Below are 25,745 nucleotides of genomic sequence, written 5' to 3'. Positions count from 1 at the left end.
TGGCCCCCCAGTTACATGGATCCAATATGAAATTCGCAGTCTACTCCTGAGTACCTTTTATTTGAGTCCCATATTGCCTAGATCTGTCCACTTTTATTTTTGGGTGGTACTTTTGGGGTAAGGCCCCCCTTGGATATCAAAAAATTATATAGCCTATTGCTCCTTCCGGACCACTTCGCACAATATGTGAAAATTTTAAAGAAATCGGTTCAGCCGTTTTTGAGTCTATACGGTACAAACAAATTTACAAACCCACAAACAAACAAGCAACCATACAAAAAAACAAACAAACACAAATTCATTTATATATATATAGATGTTTTCGGATCTTAGGCGTTATTTTTTGGGTTAAATGCATAAATAAGATAGTAGTAATTATATTGTCTACTGTTATGTTAATTCGTTCAAAAATTAAAATTGAAAGATAAGATGGATATACAAATTTTTGGATTTTTGAACTTGTAGAGAACTAAAGCGAAGAAAGCATGCGGGCCCTAGAATCTTTGTTAATAACGCTAAGGTCAGCTTGGTGATGACTGTTATTACCAAGGTAGTAGAAAAGCGCTTACTATCTGAAATTACCAGGATCTCCTCTAGATTGTGACAACGCAGCCTTTTATAGGTAACGATTCAAGTTTATGTGGATATGACAAAACAAATCTGATATCCACTTCGAGACCAAGTGTTTGAGGTCCGCGCCAACCCTACAAACAGGACTTTTTACTGACAGGAAACAGTACTTTATGCGAATTAAATAAAAGATAATTAAAAGTAATGCACCAACTAATATCTTTATTCATGGCCAATCTGGACCAACCATGACAATATGGTGCTCATTGATATCCATTTTCTGGGGAAATTTCGAAGGGACCCTTCTACCTGTAAAAGGTCCCCAAACAGAACATGTTTACAGATCATGGCTATAAGGAGCTCATATAAGCAATTTGGGAGTAGAATACTAATCTTAAACCGAATTTTGTAGCAAGCAGTCTGGTGCCGAACGACCCTCAAAATTGACACGTAAACACAACATGAAATATGAGATAATCAAGTGAAAGACATTTTTGAGTAGAATATGAAAACATTACCAATTTGGCTAAGTAACTTGTAATGCCAATATAGTAATGTTTATTGGAAAATGTAACCATATTTACGTATGTATTCGACCTTCAAATCTATCCCCAGTGGGATAGAATCGACAACACAAATATAAAATCTGTCATTTGAGAACGGATAGAGGTAACACTTAAAAATTATGAATTGTTTGTGCTGAGGTGTAATTGAGATCATGTGCAAAATTTCAAGGTCTCAGGTGGTGCGAACTCATTTAAATTTTTTCGGGCCGCCAAATCATAATTTTTGGTCCGATTTTCGAATTTGGCCTTTGCGTTTTGAGACCTCGGGAGGTTTTTCCAATCTCTCGAAAAAATTTTCTATTTTGAATAAAGTATAGCACCGGTTTAAGTTGACACATCTTGTTAAAATTTCACTTACAACGTATCTACAATATGTCCTCTCCACAAAAGTAAATATTAATTTACAAAATTTTTTTCAATAAAGATAATAATGGTTGTTTGATTGTGATAAAAAAAAATAATGATTGTTTTTATCAAAAAATGCAAAAAATTCCCTCCTTTGCAGTTTTTGACCCCCAAACTTTATAACATTTAACTGAAATATCGGACGTGGACTTTTTGCGGCTAGGTCATTACAAATTTTGTCACCAAGGCAAATCATGCATCAAAACCAGTAAGGAAGGCATAAAGTCGGGCGGAGCCGACTATATAATACCCTACACCTATCCTACAATTACAAATTCGGGCATTATATAAATATATATGTATATGAGAGCTATAACTAAATCTGAACCGACTTTTAAACAGATCGGATACAAATTGTGTTTATTATAAGTGTAAATCAGGCGATACATATATATTGGAGCTATATCCAAATCTGAACCGATTTTGGTGAAATCTCGCAGATATGATCAGTGGCAAAACAGTCCGTGTCAAATTTTGTGCAGATCGGTTGAAAATTGTAGCTACTACGGCCATTTAAGTGCAAATTGGGCGATACACATATATGGGAGCTATATCTAAATCTGAACCGATTTCGATGAAATTTTGCAGTTATGTTAAATTCAGTAACAGAATAATTCTTACCAAATTTTGTGCAAATCGGTTAAAAATTCCGATGCTGTGTTTCATACGAAAATCACTTCTGGGAATCAATGGATATGGAACCAATGGCATCAATGCATCAAATATGCCGATACCCAAATAAAACGCGTTCACTTTTCCATTATTATATATTTCCTTCTAATATTTTGCCGCTTTTTTCTGAACATTCAAAAAAATGTTTTCTTCTTCTTCTGTTTAAACAAAATTTGATGAATTTGATGAATGATAGCCGCTGATTTAAAATACGACATTCTCCACCGTAGACTAGGTACGGTGTAAGAAATGCAACATTTTTCCACTCTTTATAGGCAACATTATTACAAACGAACACTACACCCGGTGGTGGGGTTACATTTTTTTGGACTAACGCACACACAATTTCGATTTCGGTGCAACATATAGAAAAAATGACACGTCTTTTTCACAATCGCAATCACCATAACACTATAAATTTGTTCTTCTTTCGTTCCAAAAGTTATGTGAGATAGATATAACTAATGGGAAATAATATTTTCTTTTTACTCTAAAAATAGTGTTGCCGACGTTACTGGTAGAATTGGGATTCTAAAGAATTCCAAAAGTATTTAAAATTTCATGTACTTTTTCCTAATTTTTTTTTCAACGAATACTTGCTAGATGGCCTTTGACATGGGGAGATAAATTAGGTTCGAGGTACAAATGAATTTCAACTAGGTTAGGTTAGGTTTTAGTGACGAACTGCACTCAGACTACTTAGATTTTTAGTCCATTGTGATTCCTCAGGATAAGGGGAGTGGAAGATGCATTCTAGTTGGCTATACCAAATAAACCCCAATGAAATAACTTAAAAAGAAAAAGTTAAACAAACTTCTTCCACACAATTTGGGATTTATAACACAAATGCAATAAGTCCAAATTTTTTGAGAACAACTTCATTATTACAGGGATGTATTATATTTTCCGCCCTAAATTTGCTTACAAATAAAACAACCCCTAAATAAGATAATTTCCAAAGAAAATCTAGTGGGAGTTATTTCATTTTACATTTATTTTTGCAGTTCTTCAATCTTATTTAAAACCTGGTGAATTTGTTCCAAATTAAATCGTTTTTGTATGCGTATATTTACTCTTAATTAAAATTGATTTTAATTAATAAATTGCAGTTAATTTACAGAATTTTAAACGAATACATATACTCGCTTACATTTAATGTTTACTAATATAAGTATATTGTTGTTGTGAATAAACACAAAGTGTGCGGAAGTCATCAATAATAATATTTAGTTCTCCTTTTGTCATAATTTAAACAAATTAAAAATTATTATATATGGCTACTATAAAGAGTAAAAATTTAGCTGCAAGCTCTTGCAGTAGTAGCTCATATAACTGGATAAATTATTGCAATTAGTTAACCTTAATAGCATTAAAATACAACAGAAAACTATGTTATAGTTTAAGGCAGGAATTAACTGTAATACGACACAAAATTTTCAGCTTGAAAACTGATTCGCTCAGACACTGAAAAGTCATACACAAGAGACAAGTCTCCAAAAGAAGTGATCATAAATTATAAGTTTTCTTTGTTGCCAGTACTGGACACGCACACTCCAGATGTTTCAGGGTTTTCGATTGTAAGACTATCAACTTAAGTCTGACTGACTGACTGACTTCGACTTTTCGCCCTGACAACTGTCAAAACGCCTTACAAACCTGTAAGGAAAGACAAAATTTAAAATTCAATTCACCTAGCCCATAAGTACCAATTGGGAGCTATATCTAATTCAGAACCAATTTCTAAGGACCTCGACTTCAATTTCGGGCAAATATGTTAAAATTGTAATAAATACGGCTCTACAAGTGCAAATAGCACGATGCATATACATATGTATATGTGAGTTAAAAATCAATCTTCACCAAATTCTATAAAATGTAATAACATTTTCAACAGTTATAAGAGATATGTATATGCCAAATTTTTGAGACTATAGGTTGACAAATGACAATATTATAGCAAATAACTGAAAAAAGGACGAACATATAATGGGAGCTATATGCAAAACTAAACCGATTTCGACCAAAACGCCATACGACTATGTAAGCGTACGTTAAGATTTTGTAGTAGTCGTCTGGGAAAACGATCGTTATATATATATATATATATATATATATATATATATATATATATATATATATACAGCGGTCAAAAAAAGTATTCATCATTAGCAAAATTGATAATAAATTCACTTATTTTGGGTAATTGAAGAAAATTTAAAGTAAACAAATAATGCAGTTTTATGCAATAGTTTATTTTTCGTAATATGTTTTAAAATAAATTCAAAAAATAAATTTAATTAGCGCAAAAAATGCAATTTTATATAATAACACCAAAAACAGAACAAAAAAAGTATTCATCATTGATGTGCTATCATCAAAGTCAAATTCAAATATTATTTGGGAATCCCCCTTTTCTGTTTTATTTAGTAAAGGAGGCTTTGCCCTTGACAGCAAATATTTAATTTCATTGAAAATATAGTTTTTGTCAAAATGGGTCGTAAGCAAAACGAGGTTTCTGATGAGGTAAAAGTTTTGATAATAAAACACCACAGGAATGGTTTAACTCAAAAAACTATCAGTGAAATATTAAATAGACCACGATCTACTATACAATCCATCATCAGAAAGTGGACAGAAACGAAAACTGTTGACAATAAACCAAGATCTGGTCGACCAAAAGCACTTTCAGTTGGAGATGTGCGTTGGCTAGTGCGGCAAGTTCAGAAAACTCCGAAGACAAATGCGACCATTCTTCGTAAAAACACTATGGAATATTTAGGGAAGGAAGTTACTACACAAACAATTCGAAATACACTCAAAAGGCATAGTTACAGAGGAAGAACTGCACGTAAGAAGCCCTTTATAAATAAAATAAACCGAGTGAAAAGGCTAAACTTCGCAAAAATGTATGTAAAACAACCCGAATCATTTTGGAAAACAGTCATTTTTGCAGACGAGAGCAAGTTTAATCTTTTTGGGTGCGATGGAAAGGTCATAGTGTACAGAAAACCAAATACAGAGCTTGAAGAACGAAACACAGTTGCTACTGTAAAACATGGTGGAGGTGGTTTAATGGTTTGGGGGTGTATGGCGGCTTCAGGAGCGGGAAATCTTGAAATTATTAATGGAGTAATGGATCATAAGTATTACATTGACATTTTAAAGAGGAATTTAAAAGATAGTGCTGTAAAACTTGGGCTTGGTAATAACTTTCAATATTATCAAGATAATGACCCCAAACATTCTGCTTTAAATACCAATATGTGGATGCTGTATAACTGCCCCAAAGTCATTAAAACTCCTCCTCAAAGTCCCGACTTGAACCCAATTGAACATCTTTGGGAACATCTCGAACGCAAATTGAGAACGCGCAATTTTTCGAGCAAGAGTCAAATGCAACAGGTGATAATGGAGGAATGGACTAATATAGACCAAAATATAACCGCTAAATTAGTCCAATCGATGTCAAACCGTTTAAAAGAAGTTATAAGACGCGGTGGTCGAATAACAAAGTATTAATTTTTTTAAATTATGTTATTTATTTTTTTGTTTTTTTGCAATGATGAATACTTTTTTTGTTTAATTTTTTGTGTTCAGCTGCAAAATGGCCCTTTTTGTTCCAATAAATACTATTTTTTTCTTTAAAAACAATGAAATTGTGTACATATATATCACACAAGCACTACTGCATCATTAGTTTAATATGTTTTTATTCCAATTGTCTTTTGTAGACTTATTAAAAAAAAAACATTGAATGATGAATACTTTTTTTGACCGCTGTATATATATATATATATATATATATATATATATATATATATATATATATATATATATATATATATATATATATATATTGGACAGGATTGGGGGTTTTCCAGTTAGAGCGGCTGTTGCTTTGAGAAAAGAGAGGCGGTGACGTCACTGGCGGAATTCCCTCAGTCGATGCTGTGTGGACTGTAATAATATGCGATGAACTAGTCTTATTATTCCTCATAGAGCGAGGAATAATAAGTTAGATGACGAGAAGGTAAACCCAATGAAAAAGAGTTAGAAAAAAAATAACGCAATGGTAAAGTTCGGGTATGGATATAGAGACACTAGTTTTATTATGAGAGAAAGAGTAGAGATGTGTTGCTCACCTTGCTGCGGTTGTAGAAGAAGTGGCGAGTTCATTAGTAAAAGAATTGCAGATGAGCTTAAGTACTAAAAATGGCTTAAGATTAGAAATTCACAATATATACACTTAGTGCTAATAGATATTTTCTTACGTGCTACAAATTCATTTACAATTCACAATTTGACTTCATATACTTCGACTTATTCTACGATAGATTGTACTTAAATTAAAGGGACAAATTCAAATTTGTCCATGGCGCCGGCCTTGCGCTTGCGCAAGATTTGGTGAAGCGCATAACACTGTTGCCAACGACTTGATGGCTTCAGATAAAATTAAGTAGTTGGGTTGTGGAGTTAGTGGGCGCTCTTTGTTGGACTTTTGGGTCTTCAATTTTCGTTGGTGCTTGGGTGGTTGTTGTTGGTGGCTTCTTTGACCCTTTGGTTTATTGTGCCTTTTGGCTCGCCTTTGTTGTTGTTGTTGTTGGCCAGCCGAAGCTGAGTGCTGACGTTGGCCAAGGCGTGATTTGGCTGTGGCATTGGACTGTGCTGCTGGATTTCTTTGGGGCCGAGATGAAGTTGGTTGGTTAGATGAGTGCGACTTGGAGGCGGCGTTGGAGCTTTTTGACTTCAGTACAAGTTTTCGTGGGTGCAGCATTGTATGATGCTGAAACCCACATTTTCGGCACCTATCCGTCGACTGACACTCTACTACAGAATGGCTTTTTGCCAGACAATTTCGACAGTAACGGTGTTGTCGAACGGCGGCTCTCCTGTCTTCTACAGTCATCAGTATAAATTGTGGGCAGAACCTGAGGGCATGACGTTTTTTGCAAAGCATGCACTTGTATAAATCTTGGGCATTCATATTTGACCTGAAAGAAGACAGATGTTAATGATTTGGTAATGCAATCAACAAGTGACACAGAGCCTATGAGAACGAGATAAGATGAGTGATAAGATGGTTTAGCAAACACAATGATGCATCGAGATAGTATTATACTAGGATTTCTATTGGGGTTGGTTGAGCAAAGGTAAGTGGCATAATTTAACAATCGGTCGCGTAATGACTCCCGATGCAATTCTTACGTCGGCTACCCTAATGTTCTTGTCCGAACCATTGTGAGTCTTGGCCACTCTTCCTAATCGCCATTCGCTAGGCGGTAGTAGATCATCCATTACGACCACAAGATCGCCGACCCTTATGTTGGGTGAAGCGGTTTTCCATTTATATCGCTTCTGTAGCGTCCTCAGATATTCTTCCTTCCATCGTATAGCAAACTGGTGATGGATTGCCTTAAGCTTCAACCACCTATTCACCAGGGAAATGTCATCAGCACTAGGCTCGGGAAATGCCATGATTGGAGCACCTTTCAAAAAGTGTCCGGGTGTTAGGGCTGTGAGATCATTAGGATCCTCAGAGATAGCGGAGATGGGCCGTGAGTTTAGAACTCCTTCAATTCGAGCAAGGACGGTCGAAAACTGCTCGAAGGTAAACAAATGAGCCCCAGCTACTCTTTTGAAATGGTGCTTGAAAGATTTAACAGCCGACTCCCAAAGGCCACCCATATGTGGAGCATGAGGGGGTATGAACTGCCACTCGAAACCCTGTGTAGCATATTTTTCCGCAATGTCGCTTGCCGCCACCTGAATAAAACTTCTAAATTCTCTAAGCATTTTGCGACTGGCCCCTACGAAATTTCTCCCATTATCAGACACTACCTTTCTAGGTAGGCCTCGCCTCCCAAGGAAACGAGAGAATGCGGCTTCAAATGCTGCTGTGGAGAGCTCGGAACATGGCTCTAAATGTACGGCCTTGGTAGCGAAGCACACGAAAATGCTCACATAGCCTTTCAGGAGAGGGGATCGGCGCAGGGATGAAACCTTAATTTCAAAAGGTCCTGCAAAATCTATACCAGTCACGTGAAATGCTGGTGTAATAGTGCATCTGTCAGGGGGGAGCGGAGCCATTATTTGGACGCACGGTCTCTTCTTAAAAATGATGCAAGTCTTGCATTTATGAATGATGTTCTTCACTCTCGGCTTGAGTCGTGAGACGTAAAACTCTGTTTGAATCATACGACACATGAGAATGCACTCACCGTGGGCGAGAAACTCGTGCAAATGGAGCAAATATAAATGGCAAAGGCGAGAGTTCCCCGGCAGTATGATGGGAAATCGTTCGTTGTAGGGTAAAGAACAGGCCGCGAGTCGGCCATTAACGCGTAGGACTTTGTCCCGATCTAAGAAGGGGTTCAGACATTGTAGTGAACTTTTGTTGGACAATTCCTCAGCCCTACTAACCTGCTTGTATTCCTCAGGGTACCATTTCATCTGGGCTAACCTTATTAAACGGGATTTGGTGTGCCTTACCTCATCTTGGGTAAGAATGGGAGAGGAGTTTCTTGTGTCACCTCTAGATCTACCAAGGCAGATATGGTAGAATCTGAATATGTAGGAGACTACCCTCAGTGCTCGCGGGTACGAAGAGAATCTGAGCAAGAGGTCTGAATCTTCTACTGTCTCATGTATAACCTGGATATCCAGGCGCTTCCCTATTTCCGGGGAAACCAAAGGGTTCCTGTTCGGCCATTCTGACGGTGGGTTCGTCAGCCAATTCGGGCCATGAAACCACAATGAGTTACAGGGGAGGTCCTGCGGCCTACAACCTCTTGTGCCGAGGTCCGCTGGATTGTCATGAGTAGGGACATGCCGCCATGTCCCCCCTGGAAGAAGGTCATGAATTTTGGACGTCCGATTTGCCACGTACGTTTCCCATGTCCATGGTGGTTTTGTTAACCAACCAAGGACAATGGATGAGTCCGTCCAGAGAGTTATGCCACTAATGTCTAGATCGAAAGTGCATAATACAAAATTGACAAGCTTTGCGAGGAGGTACGCTCCGTTGAGCTCTAGACGTGGCAGGCACACAGGCTTCAGTGGGGCTACTTTGCTCTTTGCGACGAGCAAATTCGAGAAAACAACCGAGTTGGAGGTTTGACACCGAATGTACAAGCATGCGCACATTGCTGCTTGAGACGCGTCAGAGAACCCGTGAAGCTCCACGGTATCAGAGGGATGATACTGTAGCCATCTAGGTATGGAAATCGCCCCGATGTGATTCAAATCATTCACTAGAGAATTCCACTTCAGCAGGGTCTCTGAGCCGAGTTCGTCATCCCAATCCAGCCCTTCTAGCCAAAGTTGCTGTATCAGTATCTTCGACCTGATCACTACAGGGGCAACCCATCCTGCAGGGTCAAACAATTGCGCGACGGCAGAGAGGACCTTGCGTTTGCTCATGGGCTGGTCTGTCGGTAAAGGGCCGAGGGTATAACTAAACGAATCAGTGAGCGCGTTCCACCTGATACCAAGTGTCTTGGTAGTGCTTGATTCATCGAAGCGTAGGAAATCAGAGTCATACAGACTCTCCGGTGGGAGATGCGCGAGCAACTGTGGATCGTTCGCAGTCAACTTGACGAGAGAAAACCCCGCTTGCTTAAGAACTGATCTCAAGTCCTCTTGCGCCCGAATGGTGTCCTCTATAGAGAAGCCGCCGGACAAAATGTCATCGACATATGTCTCTTTCCTCAATGCTTTCGCGACATTGGGAAATTCGTTCTCAGAGTCAGAGGCAAGTTGTAAGAGGGTGCGAATCGCCAAAAACGGTGCGCAATTCAGGCCGAAGGTAACTGTTTTCAGTTCAAAATCTCTCACCGGTCCCTTAGGATCCGGTCTGAAAAGTATTCGCTGATATGCTCTATCGATAGGATGTAGCCATATCTGCCTATACATCTTTTGAATATCCCCACAGAACACATATCGGTATCTACGCCAGCTGAGGATCACAGATGTCAAATCGGTTTGTAGTGTAGGCCCAGTGTGGAGGACATCGTTCAGAGAGTAACCCGATTTGCTCTTGCGAGATGCGTTGAACACGACTCTCACTTTCGTGGACTTGTGCTCTGGTCGGACAACTGCGTGGTGAGGGAGATAAAAGGAATTGTATTTTCCACCGCAGTTAATCTCCTGAGACGAGGTCTCCTGAGCATGTTCGAGAGAAATATATTCGTTTAACACTGAATTGTACTCGGTGTTTAGCTCGGGATCATCAGAGAGCTTTGTCTCCATCCGATTGTACTGAGCTAGCGCTAGAAAACGGGATGAGCCAAGAGATAGGGCGTCGGAGAATTCTGCTTTGAAAGGCAGTCTCACGACGTATCTACCATCCGGGGATCTGGACGTAGTTTTACAGTAGAACTCTTCACAAAACTGATCTTCTTTGCAAAGAGGGGGAGCCATAGGTACCTCTTCTTGCTCCCAGAATTTTCTTAGAAGTTCGCTTATTTTCACATCTTCGGATTCAACCACGTTTGTGGAAAATGAGAAAATTCTCTCAGTTTGCATTGGACCGCTCAATACCCAGCCAAAAACTGTATTGTATGCTGAGGTATCGCCACATATATTCTTCCTGATACCTTCAATATTTATGAATCGTTCCGAATCATTGCCTAAAATCAGGTCAATTTGAGCGGATTTATTGAAATTTGGATCGGCCAGATCTAGCTCCTCCAACTCTGAGGGATTTGAGATTTCGAACGATACGGACGGAAGCCATTATGTCATTTTAGGCAATACTATTGCCGAGACTGAAAAGCGGACATCGTATTTCTCCGCAACAATGACTAGTTGGCATTCTTTATTCGACGTCTGAGTCTGTTCGCCAATTCCAAAAATCTCAAAATGCGCTTTAGAAGTGGGAATTTGCAAGCGCTTCTGAATTCTCTGTGTTATAAAGGTCCGTTGAGACCCGGGATCAATAAGAGCTCTTAGCGTAAATAACTCCCCTTGATGTTCAACACGAACTAGAGCTGTTCGTAACAAAATCATGTCGTTGTTGGCCGAAAAATTGGCCTGAACCTGTGAGGATCGCCTTGCGGCTGAAGTTGAGGGAGCTTCATTATGAGACGTGTTTCTTAAATTTATGCCAGAAGATTTTATTTGACCCTTGTCATCCTCGTGACCAGAATGGATTGTATTATCCTCAGTTTTTTCTTCTGGCTTACCTCTTAGATGAAGCAGAGAGTGATGTGGCTTATGACAAATGATGCAAGTGTTCACGCTCTTGCAATTTGTCTTGAGATGAGACGAGGAGAGGCAGTTTATGCACAATTTGTGTTTGTATGCAAAATCTATGCGTTGTTGTGCAGTATATTTCCGAAACTGTCCACAACTCCTTATTGTGTGGTCGGAACTGCACAGGGGGCAAGAAGAGCTTAGCTTTTCTTGCGAGTGATAAGTTTGAATCTTACCACTGCTTTGAGACGGGAGCGAACTTCTGGTCTTTGTGGCTTTTATGCTCGAGAGCCGTTCCACGATTTCATACCTGTTGATGAGAAATTCATCGAGCTGATTCCAGGTAGGAAGATCGCGATGAGATCTGAGGGATTGTTCCCACAGAGCCAGCGTTTCATCTGGCAACTTGGTCGAAACCAAGTATAGCAGTATGGGATCCCAGCTTTCTACATTGACGTCAAGAGTCTTGAGAGTGCAGAGACAATCATTCACGGTGGATTGAATTTTGTGAATTGCCTCACTGTTCTCCACAGAAGCTGAAGGAATGTTGAAGAGAATCTTTAACTGATTATCTACTAAGACTCGCTTGTTCTCATAGCGAGCCTTTAGAGCACTCCAAGCGAGCTCGAAGTTTTCGTCGCAAAGAGTGTATCTTTTGACTATGGCGCCGGCCGCACCCCTAGTCTTGTTCCGCAAATGATACAATTTCTGAGCTCTTGTCAATTTCGGATGGTTGACGTAAACCGCCGTGAACATGTCACGGAATGACGGCCATTCTTCGTAACCTCCTTTAAATACCTCTGTATCACATGGCGGGACTTTGATGTAACTGTTGGCAACATCTTGAGAAGAGTGGTTAACCGAAGGCTGGGGAATGTAAGCGGGAATAAGGCTATGTCTCGCGTTTTGGCGAGAATTTCCACCTGACATTCTTAGAATATCTAGGATTTGGGACCTCGCCGTGTAATAGGCCTCGGAGCTAGCATTGAAATTAATTCTAGCATTCTCCCGGAAGTCTTTGGTATAGACATTCCTTGGAGCTAGCATGAGACCTTCATAGGTAGCCTGCAGTCGTTGCCACCGATTCTCGAGATCTTCCAATTTCACTTCCAATACCGAATCAGTTTGATCCTGAATGTCACTCTGTTCAAACTGAGTGCAAAAGTTGATCAAATGGTCACAATCGAAAAGAAACTTGTCATGGCTCGACGAAGTTTTGATTGCGGAAGCGGAATTCGATAAAGGATTAGATACTGAAGGCTGTGACGCCAAGTCTGCCGTTGCGTTTTCCAAGCTCATCATGTACTGATTCCGTAAAATAAAGTGAACGAGGGCAAAGAGAGCGAGTAAGCGTACAACACAGTGTACGATGAGAAAGTGGGTGAGTAAGCGAAGAGTCTGAAAATTCCGGTCTGAAAACAAACCTAGCGTAGCAGAATTATTTGGTAGAATTATTTGGTAAAAAGTCGTAAGAAATTCCGTTTGCCTCTGGAAACACAGGGAGATAGAAACAATTTTGATTTGCGATTGAATTGAGTGCAAGCGTAAAGCTCCGATGAATAGTCAAAATTGTTCCGCTAACAAGGGAGGTGACAATATTCTGAATAATTAAAGTAGCGGGTCTTGCATCATATGCCAAATATAATTAAAAATTCAGAATCTTTGCGGGCGTCTAAAGGGTAGTCTTAGACTCAAAGCGACAATACCAAAGGCAAAATTTCAGAGTCAACCCAAATAATTCACAGTGAGGGACTGAAATCTCCGACATGAGCGTAATAGGATGGACCAGTGGTGTCTGAAAATTAAATTTCTATTGAATGCACCAAACTTGTGAAACGCGGTCCAATAGAGCAACCCCTACTGTATAGGAAAGTGCATTAAGAGACTTGGGCAATTAGGGTATTCAATAATTCACAACACCTGCAGATGGTAGTTGTTGAAATTTACTTGGAGTTGGTTTCTTGATCATATGTGTATATCAATTTCCAAAAATTGTAAAAACACATACGCTATTATAACCCCAAAAATTTCTTCAAATATCTCTGTTTAATTCATAAAAAAATTTTTAACTTGTTAAACAAGTTCACACAAAGGCTGAAAATCAGGTAAACAATACGTATATGATTTGTAATGAAAAGGGTTAGTTAATATATATATTGACTCTGTTAGTATGTAAACTATTCCTGCTTATCAATTCAGATTACATATGAATTGAAAGGTAAATCTCCACGAATGCACTGCCGCTGTATTTATCCAACATTTATTTATTTATTTTTTATCTTTTTTTTCCGAGTGTATGTCTGCTGGCGTTATATGAACACCACTGTTCTTCTACTCCCAAACTTCTATTCTATTTCTATGGACGGGTTGGTTTTCCGTCAACTTACATAAGCGCGGAAATTTTTTCAGAAAAACATGAATCCCACAACATATTACCAACCCCCTAGTCTGGCAACACCGCGTATTTGGTGGTTTGTTTTGATCCTCATATGACCACTTCTAGTGAGAGCGAACCAACCTGCCTACATATGTACGTGTGTGTATCAGGTGGCTGAACGCGTGGGCTCTGCCTGTTGAGCAGCGACAGAGTCAATGCGTAGGGAGTAAGCAGCACGGACGAGACCCCTTGAACAAACATACACTCATACTTGCCAATAACAAAGCTTAAGCGGAGAATGGCGTTTATGTTTTTTTCACTTTGTTTATTTACGCTTTATGTCTTCAGTTTAATTTTCTCTTTTTTTCGTAACCCAGTTGCTTTGATAGGTTCGTGGTTGTTTTTTCTTTTTTTTGTTTACGTTTGTCGCAGGTGGATGATGGTGATTATACTTGAAATGTAAATGGAGATAGAATCGTGCAATAATGTACGTTTTTTTTGTGAGGGAGCCGTGCAATAAAAACTATAGTGCTGTGATTTAGAATTAGTGTTTCAATAAGTGCGATATTATTTTTTTTACACTTCTTTTAAATTTTGCCCTTTGTTTTCCTTTTAATTATTTCATTTCCATTTAGCTTCAAATCTATTTAAATGTAATAAATTCTTCTTCTTGTAAGTGTGTGTCTGTCTGTCTGAGTGCTTCTTCTTTTCCTTTGCTCTTCATTCGTGGTTGGCATTGGCCTTTCCTGTTGCAGTTTAGTTATTTGTTCTCTTCTCAATACCAATCTAATGAGAGAGCTAACATTAATCTCCGTTCCCTTATATACTGTACGAAACGATCGTTGAACTTTGTGTTGTATATAGAACCGCCTATGTATTACCGAATCTTATGTTTTTGGTATAAATTATGTACTTTTTCTTGTAATCATAATCCGTTATGTAGACTTTAAACGACTTTCATTTGACTTTAACGGGATTTATGGCAACGAACAAAATAACACTACTTTTAAGCAATTTTCAGAGACGGGTAAAAATATGTTTTGAATAACGTTATTTTCAGCACTTTTCACCGTGTCCAACACATGAGGACAGACAGAAACAACACTTCTTTGCACTTTTAGCACTTTCCTCTCACAATTGACGATTCTATCTTTTTATGTATATAGATATAGGCATTTACATACACACTTTTTGAGAAAAATAGAGACGAGCTGATAATCTTCGCAGTATGACAAATTTTATCTCTTTTTTAAGGGATTTTACGTAGAATTTCCCCTGTTTCACTCCGCATTTAAAAATGCGTTTTTTAATTTTCACATGCGATTTTGACCTTTTGTAAATTTTCTGTGTGGCACTAACTCCTTTATTCTTTCTCTTTTTTTTTTTTTTTTGAGTGTGTATGTAATGTATGCTGCCTTTTTATGTCTTTTTGTTTTGTTTGACTTGACTTCTTAGACAACTTATGTGGTTTCACTTACCGAAACAATGACACACATCTACGTATGCTAGACACTGCAGATGGGATTTACCTCAATTGATGGTTAACTCAGTGAACGGTTTCGAAGGACCATGGACAGGAGTGGGGGCTTTCCAGTTAGACGTGAAGCGGGGTTAGAGCGGCTGTTGCTTTGAGAAAAGAGAGGCGGTGACGTCACTGGCGGAATTCCCTCAGTCGATGCTGTGTGGACTGTAATAATATGCGATGAACTAGTCTTATTATTCCTCATAGAGCGAGGAATAATAAGTTAGATGACGAGAAGGTAAACCCAATGAAAAAGAGTTAGAAAAAAAATAACGCAATGGTAAAGTTCGGGTATGGATATAGAGACACTAGTTTTATTATGAGAGAAAGAGTAGAGATGTGTTGCTCACCTTGCTGCGGTTGTAGAAGAAGTGGCGAGTTCATTAGTAAAAGAATTGCAGATGAGCTTAAGTACTAAAAATGGCTTAAGATTAGAAATTCACAATATATACACTTAGTGCTAATAGATATTTTCTTACGTGCTACAAATTCATTTACAATTCACAATTTGACTTCATATACTTCGACTTATTCTACGATAGATTGTACTTAAATTAAAGGGACAAATTCAAATTTGTCCATATATATATATAGTTCACAAATAAACATGGACAGACGGATATATCTAAATCTGAGCCGATCGGTATACATATCTGTGGCTCTAGCTCTCTTCCTACTGAGTGTAACAAACAATTTCCCTAAGTTATTATACACTGTAACACAGTATTGGTGTAGGGTACAAAAGTGGTAACAAAGAAAAAGCGACCACATTCCATAGAAGTGGTACTGAGTTCTAGAAGCAAAATAGTAGCTACATGTCACTGAGTCGGAATAAATTACGCTTCAATTAATTGAAAATGTCATTAAATACTCACGTAGTCTGGGTTAAGGGCGTGGGCGACAAACGTACATGTTGCACTTTGGAACAACGAAACAATCGGTAGGAGGACGAAAATCCTGTGGGAAGAACAGGATCTTGAGAAGAAGAGGCTACTACTGAAAGGAAGTAAGAAGTAGGTCAGTAAAGCTTTCCGTATCATTACAAGACACATAGGAGGCTTGTGCATAGCTCGCCAAATATCGTCCAAATCAGTCTATAACCTTATATGGCTCCCACGTAAACCGCTCTCTCGATCATCATTGTTCGGTTCCTAGAAGTTCCAATTTTTGCTGGTTTGACAGAAGTTTGTTATGTAGAATTAAATTATGCCTTCAAATAAATTGTTTTTTTATAAAATTTTAGCAGGATTCATGGTGGTGGGTTCCCAAGATTCGGGCCGGCCGAACTTAGCACGCTTTTACTTGTTTGTATTTAGAGGGCACAACAAGCCGATTAATGGCTTAGATAAATGTCCATAGTGATATGGGGCAGATTAATATCCGCAACCTATTTTCGCCCTAACCTAACTGTAATACGACACAAAATTTGCAGGTTTGCAAACTGATTCGCTTAGACACTTTACTGAATAGTCATGCACAAGAGACAAGTCCCAGAAAATGTGATCATATAGTAAAAGTTTTTCTTTTTGCCAGTATTGGACACGCACACAGCAGATGTTTCAGAGTTTTCGTTTCTAAGACTATCAGCTTAAGCCTAGTACCGACTTCGTCTTTTCGCCCGAACAACTGTCAAAACGAATTATAAAACAAGTAAGGAAGGCCGAAGCAGACCTTTTCGTCGAAACTAAAATTTGAAATGTAGAATTTCGACCAAAATCCGAACATTTTGTGGGAGTTATACACTGATAGCAAATGACGGTATTACTTTGCCAAAAACGCGCACCCCTATTATTTTTTCGCGTCATTGGCATTGATTTTAAATGCCATTAGGTATCAATTCAATGCCAGACAAAGGTAGCTATTAAGAATTGACTGTGTCATATTTGTATTCTTGTCATCGTTCTAGAAATGTTGTTGAGCTTTGTGCTTAAAATATTGACGCAACAAATGTTGTAATACAATTTGAGTACATAAAAACCTGTTCAAATACTCGAAAGCGGTAAAAATTGAAATAGTAAAAATTCTAAGGACATTCTAATCATAATAAATAACGAACTAGTGCTGCAACCAATAACATAGTGGTATTAAAACCAGTACCAGTTCGGTAATAAGACTAGTAACAAACGGTACTAATCATTTTACGTTTCATCCATACCATCCGGTATTGTTTTTGTACTAAACGGTGTTGCTTTGCTATCAATTCCTTGTGGTACTGAAATGAACACGTTTGGTGTCAAATTTTCTCTGGGAGCAGAAAAAATCGTAATGCAAAATGTTAAGATGATCGGTTGATAAATGCATTAGCAAAGGCCTTAAAAGTGAAAATCAGTAGATTCATATATATGGGAGCTTTTTCTAAATCTGAACAGATTTCTATGCATTTTACCAGTGATCAAGGAAGTCATAAGGGGACATCTTAATGCCAAATTTTGTGAGGATCGGTTAACAAATGAGCAAATTATTGTAATATTAGTCAAAATATATATGAGAACTATATTTAAATCTTAAAAGAGTTTAACCAAAATAGGCATAATTGGTATTAAATACAAAATTTTAAGGAAACGTTTTTCAAAAAACAAAGTTTGAATGACATATTTCCTAAAAATAAATTTTAAGGTATTTATTTATCAATAAAATCTTACATAACATCAAATAATTTTTTGTAAATCTAAAAGTGTAATAACATTTATTTCTAAATTTGTCATATTTTTATAGACTAATTATTTTGCTCAAATTTTCGAATACAAATGCTTTTGTAATTTAACAACTTTACAAATAATGATTTTCTTTAAGGGTACGTAGGAAAAACTGTGGTGAAAATTTACTAGTCAAATTCTCAAAATGCTGACAAAAAATTCGACAACTTCATAAATTGGGATATCTTTTCAAACAGGTGAGACTGCAATTATACGCAATTAGTCAGCATCCAATAAAAAATAATTTTCGGTCGATTTAAATAAAGTTCGAAGAAAAATTTGAGCACGTCATTTGAATAGAATATAGGTGGTTGTTCATAACAATTGGTCAAAATTTTCTTATTTTCTTCAGATGCATCTGAAAATAATATTTGCTTAGTATCTTCAATTTGTGTGCGTTGTATCTTATAGAAATAAATAGCATTGAAAATCGATTGTTGAAATCCGGATAATATCCTGTTAAAATTTTTTAACCAGTTTCAAACGAATCAAAACTAGGAAAAATATGAATTTTTACATTATTTAAAAAAAATTGTCATCAAAATACAAGCCAGTTCGCCGAAATTTGTTGAATGTTTGAAAAAAGGGGCAAAATATTAGCATGAAATATATATAAAAATTGTGAACGCGTTTTATTATGCTAACGGCATATTAGATGCATTACTAGAAAGTTCTTCATCCGAAGACGAGGATTCGAATTTTACCTTACTATTTGGTTGATATGACAATATATTGTATTTGCATATGAACATTGAAAAAATCGATTGAAAATTCAAAAAGTATTACACTATGAGAGGGTTGGGGAAACATTTGCAAAATATTGTCTCTTACCGGCAAGCAACACAAAGTTTAGCTCTTGTTTTATGACCAAATATCTTTGCTCATGAGTGTCTCCCTGAACCCTTTAGTGACTAAAATTATCCATAAGAAAATTTTAAATATTTCGTCCATTTAACAGTTACAGAAGGATTTTTAAAATTTTTCGATTTCGAACCACAGTGAGTTCTAGCTCTCTTGCTTCTGGGTGTTACAAACAAATTCACTAAGTTATAATACCCTATACCACAGTAGTGGTGTAGGGTATAAAAATGGTGTCAAAGAAAATGCGAACACATTCCGTAAAAGTGGTACTGAGTACTATAAGCAAAATAGAAGCGACATATCTCTGAGTCAGTATAAATTTTGCTACAATTAATTGTAAATAGGTGTAATTAAATGCTCAGGAAATGGGCACCAATCAACTCTGCTTAAATGCTATTGTCTTTGTTGTTATTTGATTGTTGTTTGTGTTCTAGCGAAGAATAGAGTCCGTCGGATTTCGATAATTTAGTAGGCATTTTCACTGCGAATTAAGTTAGTACTAGGCTTTGTTATTTGCAACCTTTAGTCCAACAGCATGTTTTCCAATCAGAAAGTCGGTGACAGATACTATTGATCTGGCCTCCGATCGAAAAACGATAGAGATCCAAAGGCCGAAGCAAAATTCGAGCGTTCCGTATTTTTTCATGCGTATCTTTGATGCTGGAAAAGTATAAGTTCATTATTTCATATATGTATGGCATCACAGAATGGTTTGTCAGTTGTGATGGTCTAAAATTACTTTAACAAAACCTAACGCTCTTTGGCCTTCCTTCTTTTTAGGGGATAGACTGCAGTATTTGCATAAGGGATGAAGAAAATGTAACGAATTTGTCGACATCAAAGACTTGCAATTCACATATCCTTTCATTTAGTTCTAAAATCTCGGATGCAAAATTATCACGTGGTAGACAATGAACTGCTTGCGCATTAAAAAATCACCGTGGCTTGTGCGCATGCTCAATGGAATTCTGTGCCGGTAGGTATACATACATGACTATGGATGTAGCTCGCCTCCCTCTTAGTGTTGCAAACAAAAGCACAAAGTTGCAATACCCTGTTCCATAGGGTGTAGGGCATATTTTCCGCCTATGTCGCTAAACGCCGGGTTTCGAACCCTGGCAATAACATCAGAAATAATTGTCAGCGATGGTTATTCTCTGTTAATGCTGGCGACATTTGTGAGGTACTAAGCCATGTAAACACTTATCAAAGAGATGTCGCCACGGATATAAAAAGTAGGTTCTTTTCTTATCGTTGAGCTTAAACTTGTATCGAACTTGCACTGATTCCCCTTATATGATGGAATGAATGTTTGTTTACACATTTGCATTTGCAAAAGTGAGTTACAAAAATTTCATAATAATTAACCTTATGAATGTAAAACAAACAATGAATATAAAAATGGGACAAAGTATTTTCACTTTTTATTGCATTGTGCTTCCTTTTTATACTACCAAAATAAAAAGAATTGTTGAAATTAATTCCGAATTGCATACAATTTTATTCGTTATTTGTTTTCGCCAATAAAAGCCCTACTAATTTACTGTGTCTCATTGTATTTTCATGTTTGCTCTATTTTAATACTTTTTTATTTGTTTTTACGAGGTTTTTGAAAAAAAAAAAACAAACAAAACCAATTGCAGGATGAAATTAACCTAGATTCTTTTAAATGACCTTTTTATGGCAGAAAATAGTTTAACCTTTTTTTAAAATCCGGTGCCTGAATTACATGGCCATTGTTCAATGATTATATGCATTGTTCGCGAGCTTCACTAAAATATGTGATTACAATAGCTGTTGTACCAATATCATCGCAAACCAATACATGTACATATATATATTGGGTTGCCCAAAAAGTAATTGCCGTTTTTTTAAAAGAAAGTAAATGCATTTTTAATAAAACTTAGAATGAACTTTAATTAAATATATAATTGCCATTTTGTTCGATAACCTTTTGCCATCTTCCTGGCAAATTTAGTGTTCCACGCTCATAGAACTTCTGGCCTTTATCTGCAAAAAACTTAACCAAGTGCGATTTTATAGCCTCACCTTTGCCGAAAGTTACCATTTAAGGAGTTCTGCAAAGATCGAAATAAATGGTAGTCTGATGGTGCAAGGTCTGGGCTATATGGTGGATGCATCAAAAGTTCCCAGCCAAGCTCACTCAGTTTTTGGCGAGTGACCAAAGATGTGTGCGGTCGAGCGTTGTCCTGGTGGAATATGACACCTTTACGATTGACCAATTCTGGTCGCTTCTCCTTGATGGCTGTATTCAATTTGTCCAATTGTTGACAGTAAACATCGGAATTAATCGTTTGGTTCCTTGGAAGCAGCTCAAAATATACCACACCCTTCCAATCCCACAAAACAGACAGCATAACCTTCTTTTGGTGGATATCAGCCTTTGAAGTGGTTTGAGCTGGTTCACCATGCTTGGACCATGATCGTTTGCGACTAACGTTGTTGTAAACAATCCATTTTTCATTCGTTTTAAAAACGGATCGAATTCATTGCGTTTAAGGTGCATATCACAAGCGTTGATTCGGTTTGTTAAACGAATTTCTTTCAATACATGTGGTACCCAAATATCAAGCTTTTTCACCAGTCCAAGACTTTTTATGTGATAATGAACGGTTGATTTTGGTATATTTAACTGATCTCCTATCTCACGCTCAGTTACATGACGATCCAATTCGATTAATGCTTTGATTTGGTCATCATCAACTTCATTTGGCCGACCTGAAAATCCGCAATTACTTTTTGGGCAACCCAATATATATATATATTTATATACAAGATTGGGTGATTACTTTGATACATGAGAAGACAGGGATGTCAATTGATAAGGAAATCAAAAGCTTGGGATTGATCTCTATTAAAAGTTAATCCTATCTGAATAACAACAGGACAAAAGATTTCAAAGAACTCTTACCAAATTCGCCTCAAGTTCTTTGAATGATATTTAGTTTCTAAGCCGGTTCTCAAGATGTGAAAATTGCAGATTGATTTTTGTGAGAGCTATGACAAAAAGAAAGAAAGAAAGAATTTTTAAACATTTCCTTTTTTACATATAGCCTATAAATAATTAAAATTTCTAATTTTGAGATTTCAAATGAAAGCTATATCAGGTTTTTATGCACTGCGCTACCTCTGTGCTACAGGGTATTGTAACTTTGTAACAGAGGTCGCATTTGTTGTCTAGTTTCCGTAAAATTTTCCCTAGCCAGTGTTTGTTCTAGGGACTTTGAAAAAATTCGGATCAGATTAAGGCATAGTTCCCATGTATAACTTTCATTCCATATGACCTTCTAAGGCTGCCATAGCCACAATTTTGGTCCAATCTTTACAAATATTTTTGTGAGATGTTTTATTTGACGTTCCACAGCTTGTACTAAATTTTATTAAAATCGGTCCAGATTTGGATATATTATTAATCAGGAAATTCCATCAGGAACATAGGCTGCATAAGTAGAATCTCCATGTCTATCTATCAGATGCTAAGTATCTGAGTTCTCCATGATGTTTTTGGTCTTCCTCGTCTCCTGTGGATTCCATTCAAGTGTTGCGTGACATATCTCGGTGTATAGCTTCCGTATTGTGTGCCCAAGCTATATTTCCTTCATTTTATTTGGAGGTTGATATTGTCCTCGCTTGCTATTTCAAGAAGTTGCTAATTAGAAACTACTTTGGGCCGTCAGGTCTTTATTATATTTCGCAAGCATCTAAGGCGAAGGTCTGAAGTTTGAGCTTAATGGCCAAATTTACGAGCCATGTTTCGGAGACGAAGAGAAGAATGCTTCTCACGCAAGCGTTGTATATCCGAATTCTGGTTTTTGGGGAAAGGGCGTTGGAATCCCATATATTCTTCAATTTGTAGAATGATGTTATGGCTTTATACGAGACTTTGTTTTACAGGAACCATTAGCGGTCATAACAAATTGCAATTTTTGCCCATAAATGTACTATTAAGGAACAGCGGCAAACTTCTCACATATCAATGAGTGCAGTCCGATTCATGTTTAAGCTCAATGATAAGGGGTCTCCTTTATATAGCCGAGTCCGAACGGAGTGGCACAGGGCGACACCTCTTTGGAGAGAAGTATTACATGGCACAGTACCTCACAAATGTTGTCAGTATTAGGAGGTGAAACCCACCTCTGAAAATTTTATTCTGATGGTCTCGCCAGTATGCGAACCCAGGCGTTCAGCGTCGTAGGCGGACATGCTTACATCTGCGCTACGGTGGCTTCGGTATATATGGTAGCTATATCTAAATGTAGCCCGATTTTGACCATACTCTGTAAATCTGTTAATAAATACTCAGCGAAATCTGTTAATAAATCCACCTTTTATGGGTCTTAAACTTTAAATGAAAAAACCGGTATAAATGGCAGGGCATCTATAGCGAACTGATCTGGGCCGTATTGAACAGCGATATTAAGAGCCTAACACGACCCGTTATGGCAAATTTCGGAAAAATCGGGCAATAAATACACATGTTATGGGCCCAACATATTAAATTGAGAGATCGGTCAAAATGGCAAGATCAAAATTAAGATCGATCTTAACCATACTCGGTACCAATATCAAGGGGCCTAACGCAACTCATTGTGCCTAATCTCAGCAAAATCGGTTAGTAAATTCACCTTTTATGAACCGTAGAGCATAGTACCTTACATGGCATATCGCCAGGATTCACCGAGGATGCTGCCCTAGCGTTCAGCGTGCTAGCCGATTCGCTACGTTGGCTTCCGGTCATAACTTTCACATTTTTCAAAATATGCTTGTCTCTGTGAATATCTTAGTTTTCTTGTGATAGTTTCGGCGAATTAGCTTCAGTATTTTTATGATATTTTTGTACTCACCCCCGAAGGATGGGGGTATGATCATTTTGTTATTACCGTTGCAACATATCGAAATATCCATTTCCGATTCTATAAAGTATATATATTCTAGCCATGTCTGTCCGTCTATCCGTCTGTCTGTTGAAATAACGCTACAGTCTTTAACAAGTAAGAGCGTGCTAAGTTCGGCCGGGCCGAATCTTATATACCCTCCACCATGGTCGCATCTGTCGAGTTCTTTGCGCAGTATCTGTTTTTAGGTAAACAAAGCATAATGAATTAGGATTAGCAGCTTCATCTAATTATAGTCCGATTCGGGGCTCAAGAAGCGAAATCGGGAGATTGGTTTATATGGGAGCTGCACCAAGCTATAGATCGATTCTGACTATATTTATATTGAGCTCTCTAGAGGTTTAAGAAGTCAAGACCCAAGATCGGTTTATATGGCAGCTATATCAGGTTATGGACCGATTAGGAACATACTTCGCACAATTATTGGAAGTTATATCAAAACACTATGTGCAAAATTTAAGTCAAATCGGACGAGAATTGCGCCCTCTAGAGGCTTAAGAAGTCAAGACCCAAGATCGGTTTATATGGCAGCTATATCAGGTTATAGACCGATTAGGACCATACTTGCCACCGTTATTGGATATAATAACAAAACACGTCGTGCAAAATTTCATTCCAATCGGATAAGAATTGCGCACACTAGAGGCTCAAGAAGTCAAGACCCAAGATCGGTTTTTATGGCAGCTATATCAGGTTATGGACCGATTAGGAGCATACTTCTCACAGTTGTTGGAAGTGATATCATAACACTGTTTGCAAAATTTCAGTCAAATCGGATAGGAATTGCGCCCTCTAGAGGCTCAAGAAGTCAAGACCCAAGATCGGTTTATTTGGCAGCTATTATCAGGTTATGGACCGATTAGGGCCATACTTCGCACAGTTGTTGGAAGTTATATCAAAACACTATGTGTAAAATTTCATTCAAATCGGATAAGAACTGCGCACTCTAGAGGCTCAAGAAGTCAAAATCCCAGATCGGTTTATATGGCAGCTATATCAGGTTATTGACCGATTTGAACCATACTTAGCACAGTTGTTGGATATCTTAACAAAACACGTCGTGCAAAATTTCATTCCAATCGGATAAGAATTGCGCACTCTAGAGGATCAAGAAGTCAAGACCCAAGATCGGTTTATGTGGCAGCTTTATCAGGTTATAGATCGATTCGAACCATACTTGGCACAGTTGTTGCACATTATAACAAAACACGTCGTGCAAAATTTCATTCCAATCGGATAAGAATTGCGCACTCTAGAGGCTCAAGAAGTCAAGACCCAAGATCGGTTTATATGGCAGCTATATCAAAACATGGACCGATATGGCCCATTTACAATACCAATCGACCTACACTAATAAGAAGTATTTGTGGAAAATTTCAAGCAGCTAGTTTTACTCCTTCGGAAGTTAGCATGCTTTTGACAGACAGACGGACGGACGGAAAAACGGACGGACATGGCAAGATCGACATAAAATGTCTCGAAGATCAAGAATATATATACTTTATGGGGTCTCAGACGAATATTTCGAGTAGTTACAAACAGAATGACGAAATTTAATCCCCATCCTATGGTGGAGGGTATAAAAATAGAGATATTGAGCTGAAACTTCGCACAGATTCATTTTATACCAACCACCGAAGGATGGGGTATATTCATTTTGTCATTCCGTTTGCAACACATCGAAATATCAATTTGCGAGGCTTTAAAGTTTATATATTCTTGATCAGCGTACAAATCTAAGACCATCTGGCCATGTCCGTCCGTCTGTCTGTTGAAATCACGCTACAGTCCTTAAAAATAGAGATGTGGAGCTAAAACTTTGCACAGATTCTTTCCAGATTTGGATATAGCTGCCATATAGACCGATCTCCTGATTTAAGGTCTTGGGCTCATAAAAGTCGCATTTAATGTCCGATTTTGCCAACATTTGAGACAGTTAGTTGTGTTAGGCCCTTCGATGTCCTGCTT

The 25,745-nt window shown here is 37.7% G+C and overlaps 1 protein-coding gene across 1 annotated transcript; it reads right to left on the bottom strand.

Moving 5' to 3' along the window:
• Window positions 1-6,389: 6,389 nt before the first annotated feature.
• On the bottom strand, window positions 6,390-15,665 carry LOC131997260 (uncharacterized). Its single transcript, XM_059367913.1, has 2 exons — window positions 15,655-15,665; window positions 6,390-7,204 (listed from the first exon to the last, which is right to left on the bottom strand). The coding sequence occupies exon 2, from the start codon at window positions 7,195-7,197 to the stop codon at window positions 6,574-6,576; it is 624 nt and encodes a 207-aa protein (XP_059223896.1). The 5' UTR covers window positions 7,198-7,204; window positions 15,655-15,665; the 3' UTR covers window positions 6,390-6,573.
• Window positions 15,666-25,745: the final 10,080 nt, after the last annotated feature.

The sequence above is a fragment of the Stomoxys calcitrans genome, chromosome 4 (genome assembly GCF_963082655.1).
Source record: "Stomoxys calcitrans chromosome 4, idStoCalc2.1, whole genome shotgun sequence".
Lineage (NCBI taxonomy): Eukaryota > Metazoa > Arthropoda > Insecta > Diptera > Muscidae > Stomoxys > Stomoxys calcitrans.
The sequence above is the reverse complement of the archived record's forward strand: the minus strand, read 5'-3'. Positions and strand labels throughout refer to the sequence as shown.